The sequence below is a fragment of the Harpia harpyja genome, chromosome 16 (assembly GCF_026419915.1).
Source record: "Harpia harpyja isolate bHarHar1 chromosome 16, bHarHar1 primary haplotype, whole genome shotgun sequence".
Classification (NCBI taxonomy): Eukaryota; Metazoa; Chordata; class Aves; order Accipitriformes; family Accipitridae; genus Harpia; species Harpia harpyja.
In genome coordinates this window covers 33,602,040-33,616,087 of record NC_068955.1, presented here as the reverse complement: position 1 = coordinate 33,616,087, position 14,048 = coordinate 33,602,040, and the positions used below count along the sequence as shown (strand labels likewise).

General features: G+C 47.7%; 1 protein-coding gene across 2 annotated transcripts in view; it reads left to right on the top strand.

Moving 5' to 3' along the window:
- The first annotated feature begins 7,949 nt into the window (after positions 1–7,949).
- PTDSS2 (phosphatidylserine synthase 2) overlaps positions 7,950–14,048 on the top strand; it is a 43,304-nt gene continuing 37,205 nt past the window's right edge. Inside the window, exon 1 of one of the 2 annotated variants that reach the window (XM_052811040.1) lies at positions 7,950–8,392. In XM_052811040.1, the coding sequence (XP_052667000.1) occupies positions 8,181–8,392 (212 nt within the window). In that variant the 5' untranslated portion in view covers positions 7,950–8,180. Of the gene's footprint in view, positions 8,393–9,542; positions 9,791–14,048 lie in introns of those variants that run through there. The other variant, XM_052811041.1, reaches the window with a different exon arrangement.

The window sequence follows — 14,048 nt, the reverse complement described above, 5'->3', positions numbered from 1 at the left end:
TTTCTTACAAGACGGGAAAAAAACATTAAACCTAAAAGGAGAAAATAAAGCTGAGCTGTGGGTAACCTGCCCGATTCTCGGAGTGAAGTCTGGGCTCCACAGAAGAGACTGGGTGTGAGAGGTAGGGGATGGGAGCATCACAGGCTTTGAGAGCGGATGGGATGGGGCCAAGGGTGAGTCTGTTAACAGCCAGGACAAGGAAAACCGGGAAAGCATGAGCTTCCCGATAAGTGAGGAGACTGCTCCACAGTTTTTCCACTTGAACGCAGCCCTCTTCCTCCCTGCCTTGGACAGTGGCCTGGTTTGCTCTCCACCATAGGTTTCCCTATGTGGCCTTCAGAAACCCTTCTGTGAACCTCAGAGAAAAATCTGGCTTCCTGGAAGGACTGAACAGAGACCAAGAAATCCTTTCTTCACGCCTTGCTGGCTGGCAAAAACAGCACTGGAAGTCGCATGCTTTTTTTCCCTTTGTGTAATAGTGCTGTTGCATGAGGGGCATCGGGGTTTGGCGTCAATGATTACAGGAACATCTGTAAGTGTTTTACAGTCCTTAAGAACAAGTGTCCCCTCCCTCCTGGCTGAAGAGGAAAGCATCAAAGTGTGCTCTGAATGTTCCTCCAAACCACAGAGCCCTCCTGCCTCCCTGCTCCTTAAAATCTTGTCACTTCTAAGCAGATAGATTTACTAGAGTACTAGATGATTTACTAGAGAACAGTTGCTTCAGCCTCGGCTTTCCTGATGGCATTTGTGTTGGGAAGCTGGGCTGTGTCCCACTGGAAATCGTAACCAAATCACTGAGCACTTTTTTTGTTCGTAAAGGCTTGATCCATCTGGAGCTACAGCTTGGAGCAGGGTATAGCTCTCTTTAACAAAAAGCATGAGTGAAAAGGTTGTTATGTGTAAGCCAGGTCTGACAGCTCTCCTTGTATTTGTTTTCTGGGTTTTTTTGTTGCTTTAGTTTCCAAGGTAAGAAGACCTGCCTTTCCTGGGTATAGCAGAAGGGCCAATAACTGGTCTGGATTCCCTTGGGCTCTCTAACAGCATTGCTGTGTGTTGCTCTTAAATAAAGTATGTCCTGGGGAGTGATCTGGCTGTGTCCTGGCAGGAAAGGCAGCCAGCATTTCCAGACTGTTGTTCCCAGTCAAGCCAACATCACTCTGTGGCTTTGCCAAGTGCCTTGAACAGACTCGGAATCAGACCTGCGAATTTTAAAAAATAGGAAAAAAAAAGAAGAGGGAACCCCCCCCCCAAACTTGTCTTCCAAATTTCCTGCTGTGTGTGAAATGAAAAGCAGAGCAGGGGAAGGAGCGGGCAGACCTTTAGTCTCCCAGAGGCAATCTGCAGGCCTGGCCAGGAGGGGAAAACTGTCTTTATCACCAGCAGCTCTCCATGGGTGTGGGAGAACGTGTGTGTGTTTACCTGGAGAGAGAGTGAAGCCTTGTAAGATAGGATCGATGGTGCTTTCCACATCTCCTGACCGAAGATCGAAGACCTTTGCAACGTGAGCACTGCTGGGTTAAACGGAAACGGGGCTACGTGTAGGTGGGACAGCCACGTCACTCCACCTGCACATCTCTTCCTTCCTCCTGCAAACTTTGCCGAGTAGGACTGGGAGGACTTTGCTCTCCAGAGAGGCCAGCTAACTGAATGCGGGCATCCAGCAGCAGTCCCGAAAACTCACGGGCTTTACTAGCCAGTGGGGAAGGTGAGTCTGTGCCTGTGGATTGGCTTTGTCCAAGGTATCCGACCCCTGCAGCATCTCTCATGGCACTCAGAGGAGATGGTGCGCTGCTGCTTCTGTTTAGGAGGAATTTGGCTTTGCCTAGGCAAGATTTAGCTCTTTTTGCAGCAGGGCAGGTGACCAAATTGATGATGTTCCTCTTTCAGTGCTTTCCTTCCCAGGCAACCCTCCTGCAATGCACCGTCTCAGCATTTATTGCTCTTGGAGGACTGATGCTGAGGATGGCAGCATGAACAACTAAAGTCAGGGAGGGAGATGATGTACCTTCCAGTCCATTGGTGAAAAATCTGCTTAAGACATTGTCCTGGTTTTGGCTGGGAGAGTTAATTTTCTTTCTAGTAGCTGGTATAGTGTTATCTTTTGGATTCACTATGAGAAGAATGTGGCTAACACACTGATGTTTTCAGTTGTTGCTAAGTAGTGTTTATACCAAGTCAAGGATTTTTCAGCTTCTCATGCCCAGCCAGCAAGAAGGCTGGAGGGGCACAAGAAGTTGGGAGGGGACACAGCCAGGGCAGCTGACCCAAACTGGCCAAAGGGATATTCCATACCCTGTGACGTCATGCCCAGTATATAAACTGGGGGGAGTTGGCCTGCAGGGGGGATCGCTGCTCGGGAGCTAACTGGGCATCGGTCAGCGAGTGGTGAGCAATTGCATTGTGCAGCACTTGGTTTGTATATTCCAATCCTTTTATTATTATTGTCATTTTATTACTATTATTATAACTATTATTATTTTCTTCCTTTCTGTCCACTAAACTGTCTTTATCTCAGCCCACGAGTTTTGCTTTGTTTCCAATTCTCTCCCCCATCCCACTGGGTGCAGGGGAAGTGAGTGAGCAGCTGTGTGGTGCTTAGTTGCTGGCTGGGGTTAAACCACGACAGATGTGAAATGTTGTACATGTGCTGAGGTATTGCAACCGCACAAACCCTTTGTAAGCAGCCAGAATTATTTAAGATATTATCACCCTCCACTGTATATTGCTGCCGGGGCCGGTCAGGTGTTCCCATGCTAATCCACCGTGCCATCACATCAGCCCGATAGACTCCAACCACTTTGGGCAGCGGTTTGACCCGACTGAACGAGTTGGCATCGAAGCTCTCTAGGAGCACTCCCTTGACCTGTTAATCCCGGCTGGATGCGGAAATGGTAGTTTCCGCCTGAGAAGTGGTAACAAACCACTGAAGGCTTTCATGGATGAAACCGCTCCAGGTAGATAGAGGATGCCTGTCTGCACCCCACCTGACAATGATGCTTTCCGACAGGGAGCTCTTCTTCTGAGTGCACAAAGGCTATACGGCATGCAAGCATCCCTAATTTAGGATGGTGCTAAAATATTTATTTGCTCTTTTCAGTTCCTAGGGTCTTGGATTTCTTTTTTTTTTTTTTTTTTCCAGGACAGGAGTTTAAAGGGTACTGCATTCCTGTGTATCTGGCTAGAAGGACAGGAAAGAAGAAAGATCCTTCAGAAGAGGTTGTTTAGATGTTTTTCAGCACCGAACTGCAACTTTCTGGTTAGCAGGGCTGTGTTTCCCTGAACCACCTTACCTTTATGTCACTCATGAACTGATTTGAAGCAGAGGTTCTTGCTCCAAGAAACACAGTAGCTGGCTGCTCAGCTTCATATGAGAGCCCAGCACTAGAGATATCTTAGCTACTACAAGAAATTTCAATTCAGTTTGTGTAATGAGTGGCACAAAATGGGTGGGGAAAATAAAAAAAGAAAAGAATTCAGGACTTCTATTGTCTGTCTTCATTTTGAAGGCATCCGTCAAAACCAGATAGAAGTGTCTGGGAAAAACTGCTAAATGAAACTGGCTGGAAAAAATTAATGTAAGGCTTGAATCCTATCTGCTATTGGAAAAGGAGAGGGAAGACAAGCTTCAAACAGAAGTCAGTGATGCTGAACCAGCGTATGAAGCCTGATTAATACTTGTTGAACCTGTTAGGCTTTAGGATTGATTGTAATGCCTGTGTTTCTCAGCAGCCAGTAAAAATCCTGTTAGAAAACAGCGCTAATGAGCAAGCTGGCCAGAAACCGAGAGCCTGGCAAGAAGAATATGTTGGCTCTGAACACTCAAGCTGCTGTCATCCAGCACCACCAACTGTGCTTTGGGGATAGTTCAGCAGGAATGGTTCTGGTTGGGAAAATTTCCACTTTCTTGGCCAAAAGTTGTTTTGAAATTTGAGACTAAGGCAGGCAGAGGAACAGCCAGTGTGCTGCAGAGAGGCTAGCCCACAGCTGCCTCTGGAGGTGATAGCGGAGTGGTGTAGCCTTTCTCTGGCTGTGCGGTGTGGTGCTGCTCTGCATAAAAGTACTGGGAGGCTTGGCTTCACCCTGGAAGTCATGGAAACACAGAAGTGCTGTTGGAAGGGGCCCCTGGAGGTCTCTAGTCCAACCTCCTGCTCAAAGTGGGGGAATTGCCAGCATTAACTCATCAGGGCTCTGTCGAGCTGAGTCTTGAAAGCCTCCATTGACAGAGATGCCTCCCCCCTTCGTTGGGTGACCTGTTGCAGCCCTGCGCAACCCTCCTCAGGAAAAAGCTTCTCCTAAAGTCCAAACTGCACTTTCCAACTGCAGTTTATGGCCTCTGCTGCAAAGTCTGCTCTGGCTGTACATTCTTGGCCTCTCGTGCACTACTTCTGGCTCTGCCAGGCCAGCGAGTGTCTCTGAAAAGCCGTGTCCTATGATGCCAAAGGCCATTTTGCTGTAGAGTTGAGTGGCAGTACAATTGCCTGTGTTCTCTTGTAAAACAGGGGCATTTTCACCCAAACCCTAGTCTGTTTAGATCCATTGGTATCCCTGGAGCTACAGTTGATACATTACAGCAGAGGTTGTGGTTTGGGGTGAAGCCCTGCTTGTAATTAAAAAGTACTGGGTGCTTAGGAGGGTAAATCTCCTTTCCAAGCATGAGGAAAGGCTTTTTGTGCTGCCACCTGCTAGTGCGAGAGGCTCTGAGACCTCAGGGACTGCTTTCATGTACTGACACCATTCAGCCTGCTGAAGAAGCTCCACTGGACTCTCCTCGACACGTCATTCGCAAGGTATCAGTGTTTCCCTCCGTTGGAGAATTCCTACCTGTCCTGAAGGCCCAAAGCAACAGTGATGGGCCCACGTCAATAGACACAGGCAGACGAGAGGCCATGAGTGACCAGGAGACCTGGACCTGACTTGGTGCTTGCCATGACTGCAGAAAGCCGAATCATCAGCTGCCCCGTGAGTATCGTGTGTTTTTTCTTTGATGTTTTGCACATGTCATGGCTATAAGGTGGGGGGAAAGGGACACCCAAAAGAGTTTATTCACATTTCCTTCGTGCGGTGTGGTGGATGCTCCCCACTATGACAGAAAGCTGTGCGACCTCAGCCTTTGCTTTTACAGTGGGAGGTGACATCTCTTGGAACAAGCTAAGTGTCTCCAGGTCTCATAAAACATAGTGGGGTGCCCAGGAGAGAGTGTTTCAGGTTGATAGGGGGTTATGCAGCAGCCAGAAGTGTCCTTATGTATCTGCAGAACTGTGTTGTTTTTTTTTTTTTCTTAAAGGGCAGGAGTATTCCACCTTCTCAGGGAATCTTTGGTTTAATCCTTCTCGCTCAGATGTGGCGACTACACAACTTAAGCTGTCGTTACTAATTGAGAGAGAAAACAAGAAGAAGCGTGGCTTTGCCAACACAGCAAAGCTGCTTTCAAACACAAATGGCTCTAATAGCTGGGAACTGGTGGTTTAGGGTAAGTTCTGCTGCCAGAGCCCGGGCGGCCACTAAACCGCACGCTCCCTGTTCCTAGCCCAGCTGGTTGCTGCCATCATGCGGCCAGCTCGTTTATTTGCAGCCACGCAAATCTTTCATTTCTTCCTCCGTTTTCGTTTCTCTGCTCCTGCAGGGCTTTCTCCTTTCTCCCTATAGCATCCTCTGGTGCTTTCTGCCTCGTCAGGATGGCTCCAGCGTCTTGCCAGAAAGAAAGGTCTCCCTGCCTGCAGGCCGGCAGCACTGTGTCGTGTTTGGATTTGTTGTGGCTGAAGAGCCTGACCTGGTGTGGATTTCAAAGAATAATTTGGAAAGCCCTGCTGCAGGTAAGAGATCCCGCGAGGGGGTTTTGAGGAATGCTAAGAATACAGCAGGCTTGAGGCCACAGGAGCACACACCACCCTCCATTCGCACTTGTCTCTCCAGGTACGCTCCAGTGTGCACCTGAAGAAGAGAGCCCCGGCCAGACCCCTCAGCGGGGAAACAAAAACCTCTGCCGGCAAAACACTCTCACATTTCTGCAAACGCGAAAGTGGTCAGGCGGTTAATGCTTCATCGCACAAGGAAGCGGGAGTTGGGACAGCCACGGCATCAGGCGTGGGACTAACCGGGAAGCACAGTCTGGGGTACTTGAAAGTTGCACAACACTCTGGCAAAGAGCACTTGCCCCTGAGTAATTCCGGTGACTGTGTGTAGAATTAAGCCATTTTCTTTAATTAGCATTCTTTGGTTACTTTTGCCAAAAGATACAGAATTTTAGCGTTAAATATTTTTACAATACTGCTACAGTTTGCAAATGCCAAGTTTATGTACTCATAGCATAACACTGTCCTGTCAGAGCTGAAAGGACTCTTTTCTTTATTCATTTTTTCCCCCCTTCTTCATATTTTCTTGGAAAGAGAAAACAGCGTTCTCCTCTGCTTTTTTTTTTCCTGATGCCTGCCACCTCCAACAAAGGCACCTCCAGGTTTCACAAGCTCAAGGCACGTTCACCAAAGATCACCCGGGAGCTCTCGGCAGCGTTGGGGACGCTTCCTCCCGGGCCGCGGTGAAACAGTCGCCTTAAACGTCAGGATCAACACACCTAAATTCCTGGTGCGCTTTCAGTTAGCCACGCTTCCCTTCTCCCATCCTGCAGCGTTGATTTATGTTATCGAAACGCTACTTGAACCTCCGGCTCGGGACTGCCGGACCTTGGGCTGTGAGGATGTTGAGCAGAACCGGTCCTGAAGCGTGTTAATGCATCTCCTCCCTCAGCGCCACGTCCTGGGGCCCGGGCGGCGGGCACCAACGAGGGGGCACCGCCGCGGCCCTGTGGGGAGCAGCGATGCCGCGGGTCCTCTTCCTCCAGGCTGGCACCTGCGCTTCGGCCTCGGTTTTCACCTCTCGCAGCCCTAGGTGACGTTCCTTCGTGGCGGCTGTGGAGAGGCCGGGGGAAGACATGACTCTGTCATGGCGGGGCAGAGACCCCTGAGGGAGGAGGCCGCGTCTCCTCCGTGAGGGAGCTGGACAGGCCACGGGACTCCGGTCATCGAGGGGGAGGAACGCGATGGCGGCGGGGCTCGGGACTGCGTTGCCAGCACCGTCTGCAGGGCTCCGTGTGGACAGAGCAGTAGAGTCCCCACGCTGCATTTCTCAAGGGAGTCGTGCCAGAGCTCACAGGGATGGCCAGAACAGCCAGGTTGCCACTTCACACCATCTTAAGCTGGAAAGTGAGAGCAGGTTCCCAATGTGTGTCATTAACTTGGAAGCTCTGTGTAGAAGAGGGAATCGTATGTCTTCCTGCACAGCAACCTGCAGGTAACTACTTGATGCCAACCTGATTCTAGTCCAGCTGCTGACAGTTCTTACAAAGAAAAAGAAAATGTATTTGCCCTGAAGTCCTAATTATTATAAAATTGCACGTCTTTATTTTTTCAGAAACTAAGGCCTTTTATTGCATTTTGCGTCACCATTCAAACTTAGGAATAAAATGCACTGAACCGTGATGCATTCTTAAATGCAGTATCTCAGCAGTTTACAATGTTTGATCTGAACACATGAACCACTTGAAAAACATTATTGCTAATGATGGAATAGCTCCATCTTCTGGAACAAAAGTTATTTCCTTGACGACCATCTTTATATTTCCAACATGGATCTATATGTAACAACTTCTATTTCAAAACCTAACTTGAATATTTTTACTGATGGAAGGTGAATCTTGGGTAGATAAACGGGAGGAATTTAGGATAATGTGATTTCTGATAAACTTTAGGAAGCGTTCATTATTTTCTAATGACACTGAAAACGCATGTCCATCGTTCAACGTGCCATATTAAAAACTGACCTTATTATTCACGAAATAGCTGGAATCTGATTTGGAGAACAAGAATTTAAACTCTAAGACAAAACGCTCAACACACGTCGTTAACTTCAGTCCTGATTTAGGGTACTTTAAATCAGGAGGCGGGCGGCGGGGCGGCACCTCGCGCGCGCCCGCCCCGCGACGGCCGCGGGAACGGCGCGGTTGCCGCGGCAACGGGAGACGCCCTGCTCCCGCCCCGCCCTTCCCTTAGGAGCGCTCTGCGCTTGCGCCGGGCTCCGCGCTACGTGGGGTCGCGTCGGGGGCGTGGCCCGCCCCGCCCTCTTCACCCTCTTACCCGGCCGCCCGCCCTCCCCGCGTGCGCGGCCGTTACGCGGCCGGTGCCGCCATGAGGCGCGGGGAGCGGCGGGGCCACGGCGGGGCCCTGGGCAAGGCCGCCCTGGAGGAGCAGCCCCCGCAGCCCAACGGCGGAACCTCCGCCGCGGCGGTGGAGCGGACCCCGCCGCCGCCGCCCGGCGCCGAGAGGGACGGCCCCGGCCCCGGCCTGCGCCGCAGCACCGAGTCCGAGGTCTACGACGACGGTACCAACACCTTCTTCTGGTGAGAGCCGCCCCCCTCACGCCGAGGCCCGGACGGGGCCCCTTCCCGCCCGGCCCCGCGGTCCCCCTGTGGCGAGCAGGCCTTCGCACCGAGCTGCGGTTCCCGGTTCCCCTCAGCTCGCCCCGCTTGCTCCTCGCTCTTGCGGGGGTTCCGCCGGCGGCAGCGGCCTTGAGTTCCTCCGTCGCCTGTGGCGAGATGCGCGGCTTGTCGGTGCAGGCAGCGCGGCTCCGCGGAGACGCTGAGGAAATGGGTTCTCGGGCTGGGGGCTCCGGGAGCAGAAACGAAAAGTTACCGCGCGTTATCGGCAATTTACGTTGGGACTGCGACAGGCGCCGGTGCTAAAACTGAGGAGCCGTAGGCTGTGTCTCCAGATGTTCTTGCTGATACTGTGGCACTATCAATTGTTGCTTCCTGGCAATTTAACAGTGATTCGGGACTGACTTCTGGCAGCAGCATCTCCTTTCTCAGTCCCGGTCATTAGCGAGCAGTGCCTTACAGCTAACCGGGAGGGCTGGTCTCGCCAGATGAGCGCTTTGGAGGTGGATGCTGGCACTCGGGGAGCCCACCGACTGTGGGCAAGCTTTCATGCTTGACTCTGGTTGTTTTATCAGCGTCCTTTAGGTGAGCTCCACCTACTTCTTCCCCCTCCCTCAGTCTTGGAAGAGGTCTTTTCTCTCCGTGTTGTTTCCTGTAATCCTGCGAGAAGGCTAAAGTTGTTATGCTTAAGTTCTGCTGGTCAGGTATTTCATATGGTTTTGTGGGATGTTCGGTCCAGAAAATCAGTGCAGAAAATTGTGACTATCTGTGTTAGGCCAATGGGGCAAATCAGTTTTTGTTAAATTCAGTCCTCGCAGGAAGGGATGCGTTTCTAGAAAAGTGCTTCTAAATCCCATCTTTGCTGGGGTTGTTCCAGAAATCCACTTCAGCGCACATGTGCGTACATCCATAGTTTTTCTGTGCGTGTTAAATGCACATCCTTTTTGATTAAGGAAACCAAGCTGACATTGAAGTCCCTTGTTTGGAATATGAGCTGAGGGTGATATGATTTGGCTCGAGTTTGACATTAAGGAGTAGGAGGGGGAGGGCACTTGGCTCTCACCCTGCCAATCTGGGCAGCAGCGGAGTGGAGGGTGTTGATCTTGATGAAGCCGCTGATTCTAGGTGATATTTCTGTCAGTGCAAACTGCAAAGAAACACTTAGATGCTGCTGGATCGCAGGGTGGTCTCTGCAGAAGCCTGACAGACGTGAGTGTAGCCGAGGGTCATTGTCATCTTGAGGGCAAGAGGACCTTTCCTGGAGAGCACCTTAGCATTGCCATATGTAGGCTGAGTGAGCGACTGAATAACTGGATCCTGCCGAGGTCTGCAGAGTAGTGCCATCTTATAAATGGAAAATGGGTAAAACTGACATTTTCTTACTATCTAGTTAAGGTGGCTCTTGCCAGGTGTTTTGTGATGCCTTAAAAACACCTATTGCTGTTTTTATTCTATAATCTCACCTCATTGCACCTTTTTCCTGTTGTGGGGGTGTGCGGCCAGCATGCAGTCTGGCACCCCTACAGGATTTTCATCTTAAAATAAAGGCTGTAGCTGCAGTTAATTTGTCCATGTGAATTGTTCCTTTGGAAGTCCCAAAGTGCTACTGTTCTTTAAGGATTTTCCCCCGTGTTGGCTAGTCCCTTCTAGGAGGGCAGTGTGGACAAGTGTGGTGTTGAATTGTTCCTTAACTTACCTGTTTATTTTATTTTCCCTAGTAGTGTATGTCGCTTGTGCTGGCAGCCAGGAGTTTAAACGCTTGTAAAAGTTTCAAGGTTTTTTCTACTGTTACTTTTGACCTGTGCATGACAGCGTTGAGTGTGTCAGCGTATCCTTTGGTAATGACTCAGTTCTTACAGTGGGTGAGAATAAAGATTATACAGAGGAATGATTTTCTTCCTGTGACCCGTAGTACTCTTCTTGTGCTGTGTGTTATGGAGGTGGTCACAGAAAATGGAAATTTCAAGAGAGTGGGCGTTCTCTGTCTTTGCCTGTATGGAAAGTACCTTTTCTCTTTGAAGTTCAGAAGCTAGGGGATAAGGTTACCCATCTGGCGTGCTCGGTTTGGAAAAAGTCAAGAATTTAGGACTTGTAGATGCAGTCAGAAATCATTCTAGAAGTAGTTCAATTTGCAAAGGTAATTTTACTGCTATAAATGCAATCTTTTGGAAAGGTGGTACTTTCTAGCTGTCTGCCTGCTCTTTTTACATCTTCCTAAAACTTTGAAAAACAAGTTACATGCTATATAATAATTCTATTCTTATTCAGTCTTAACTCAAAACTGGAAAATACTATATGTTAATTACATTGTGGGAACCTGCTCAGTCAGTACCTTGACAGCTCTTTTTCTCATTGGGAAATGTCAAGGAAGGGAAACGGGAGGAAGCTTTATGAAACAGATTGGCGGTCTCTGTATCTTTTATCCCTGAACTAATTTCAAAACATCTATTACTACTAGCAGAGAGCTGGAAATATCAGGGCTGCCTGGCAAGCCGCTGTTCTAGGCAAACATGTTCACTGTTGTTTCCAGTACCTTTGATTGTTTCTTGCCTGTCTGCTTACAGAATTAGCTTTCTGAATACAAACAAAGGACCTCTTTGTGGCTGAGATTTTGACTTTTATTTTTTGTATGGTGTGAAGCACAGTAGATCTGATATTTTTACTGAGCTAGCATGCAAGAACCACCGGTTTTGTTTGTTTTTTTTTAAATATCCCCACATAGAGCTTTCTACAACATCTCTGTGGCTTTGTTTCTATAACCTGCTGCAGAGTGAGTGCTGATGTGTCTTACAGGTTTTTGCTAGTGGGACTTTGTTCTGTGTGGGAAAAGGTGAATCCAATAGAAGCGGGGGTTTTGTCACCTGTGAGCAGTAACTGTGACAGATGCCTAAAGATAGTTGAAGCTGAAAAAGAGGAGCTGTGTGTCTTTCTGTGGGGGAGCAAAAAAGCTCAGTGAAATAGTAAATTGATTTATCTCCACTAAATAAAATAAATGATAAATGTGGAGGTGTGCAGCAACTTTTTTAAAGAGAAGAAGAAATGTTCCTCCCCCTCCTCGCAGCCAGTGAAAGGCAGCAGAAGGTGGTGTGGTGTTGAGTGTTTTCATGCCAGCCCATCCCAGTCTTGGATTACCAGTTTGGGATCATCTAGTTAAATATTGTCTATGATTTTTCTCCTAAAATTTGTTACCCCTGACTTCTGTATATATTTCATAGCTTGTATTTAACCAAAGTGTATCTTCCAGGAAGGCTTCCAGTCTTGATTTGAAGAGGTGTGGAGGTGCCAGATAGATCTTTGCCACCACATTGCATTGTGACTCTATGGGTTAATTGCTTTTACTAAGCCTTACTTTAATTTGAATCTAATTAGCTCTAATGTCCTCTGCTGGTTATTGATGTGTTTTTGTCTCTCACAGTAAATAATTCTATATTGCCATCATGTGGTTGTGATGTTAGTTACTAAGGTCATAGTGTGGCAGCAGAGATCTATGGAGCTCAGGAAGTTTTAAAAAGAAAAAGGGAAAAAAAAGAAGGAAAAAAAAAAAAAAAAGAGGGAAATGGTAGGTAGAAGACTCCATGGGCTACTACAGCTTTTGTAGGAATTAATTCAGCCTGTTTGGTGCAGAAAGCATAGAAATTGCAGCTAAGGAAAAGGTAGTGTGTAGATGCCTGTGCCTGGATGTTTCTCTTGTTTTGGCCAGTATTGTGAGAAATCTTTCCTGATGGCCAGTGCAGGGACATTTCTTTGGAAATGAGGATACGTGTGTGCAAACCAGCTGTTTTTGGAAACATGGGATTGGTATTCAAAGCAAAGTACTACTTGGCCACTCCTTGCACGTTGTTCTTACCTCTAAAAAACTAACTTTACAGTAGGGTGAGATTTTCTAAAAGGCTGTCTGGAGGAAGAGATGATGATTTAGCTGAAAGAGAGATTAGGGAGATGATCTGCAAATTGGCAGGAGCTTTTTTCGTACCCTCTCGTGAGGGTTGGCTGCAGCACTTCCAAGGCAATGTTCCTCAAGCTTGTTGGAAACTTAACATTTGCTGGATTTCCCCCACCACCATAAAAGCTTGCTGCTTTAAAGTGGGCCGTGGTGAGGTTCTGTGTTTGCTGAATCCGCTCTTCTGATTCTCTACCTGGTCAGAATTGACCAAGTTTAAGCATGTTGCTTAACTTGAGCAGAGAAATCTTGCATCAGGCTACTGATGTGTCACCCAGCCTGTGCTTTTTTAGTGTTTAGGTATGCCCTGGCAGTGTCCGGTTGCTAGAACATCCAGGAGGCAGTTGTGCAATCCGGCTAAGCCACGTTAGTCGGCTGGGCGTATTAACTCTTGTCAAGGATGAGGGCAGCTGTCTCCTCAGAATTGCGTTATTAGAATGTCATTACCTTTTCCTGAAAGGAAGGGATTGCATAGTTCCTTCAAGTAAACTAGAAGTGTAGAAGTATCTTTGTGCAGAGACCCTGTGAGAGTTTAATGCCCCAGCTGGGCTTTACGCTAGTGTTAATTCTCTGTATCAGTTTCTTTTTTGTAAACATGCTGCAGAAGTTTTAAGGAGAATGGGGGGAAAGCGTGGTGAGAGTCAGCCTGGGTTCCTAGGGGCGGTTTTCAGGGGGGAGTGCAAAGGCAGACCCCCCGCTACCACAAGTGATACAAGTGAGTTTTCAGTATCTGGTGAAATCAAATGCTCAGCACGCCAAGAGTATGCAGGATTAGTTTCACCCTGGGGAAGTCACTTTCCTTGTAGTGGTGTACTCTGTGCACAGAAAGAGTTTGTGTTTGTGAGTGCACACTGGGATGGTAGGAGCTCTCTGCAGACACCTTCTTCCATGCTGGCATTTGAACTCTGGCTCATCAGAGCGCTGTCATATGACTTGAATTCTACAGCAGTTTACAAAACAAATCATCAGCCTGAAGAATTAGCTCTGTGCTTTTATGCAGTTAAATCTGGCGTAAGGGCACCTTCTTCTCGTTCCTGAGTGCCTTTTTTTTAAAAAAACCTGCTTAAAGTGTGTGTTATCTGTAATGCAAAGTCATGCTGTCTCTGTGGAACTGTTTTAAACTAAAACCCGAAACAAAGATTTCAATAGGTTTAAACGTATAAAAATGTTTAATATTTAAAACAGATCATTTTGTGAACTTTGATTAACTTGTGAACTCTCTAGAACTGATAAATGGAAACTTTGTCTTTCCTCTCTTCTTCAAAGGAAACGACTAATTTGTTGAAGGCTTTGCTTTTTAATCCATTGTTCTAGTTTCTCTGTGAAGGTATGTGGTGTTGTACTTCTCTTGCTGAGTGATTGCTCTATGAGAGGCACCAATTTATGGCAAGGAAAATCAACATTACTATTTTGGAGTGTCACAAGTACGTACAGAAATTTAATCAGCGTTGTGTACCTTTATAGATGTACTGAAGACTTGTTACTGGTCTAAGAATAGGTACATTTTTATTATCTCCGAGAGTTTAAACAGATTTTAAAATGCAGCCTACAGCTTAAAACCAACAGCCATGTTTCTGTTGCATTATAGATGTAGATGCTTGGAGCTTTCAGGCAGTGTCACGTATGAAGTACATACTTTGCTTTGGCTGCCACTGATTATTTTTTTGTGATCTAGGTGGA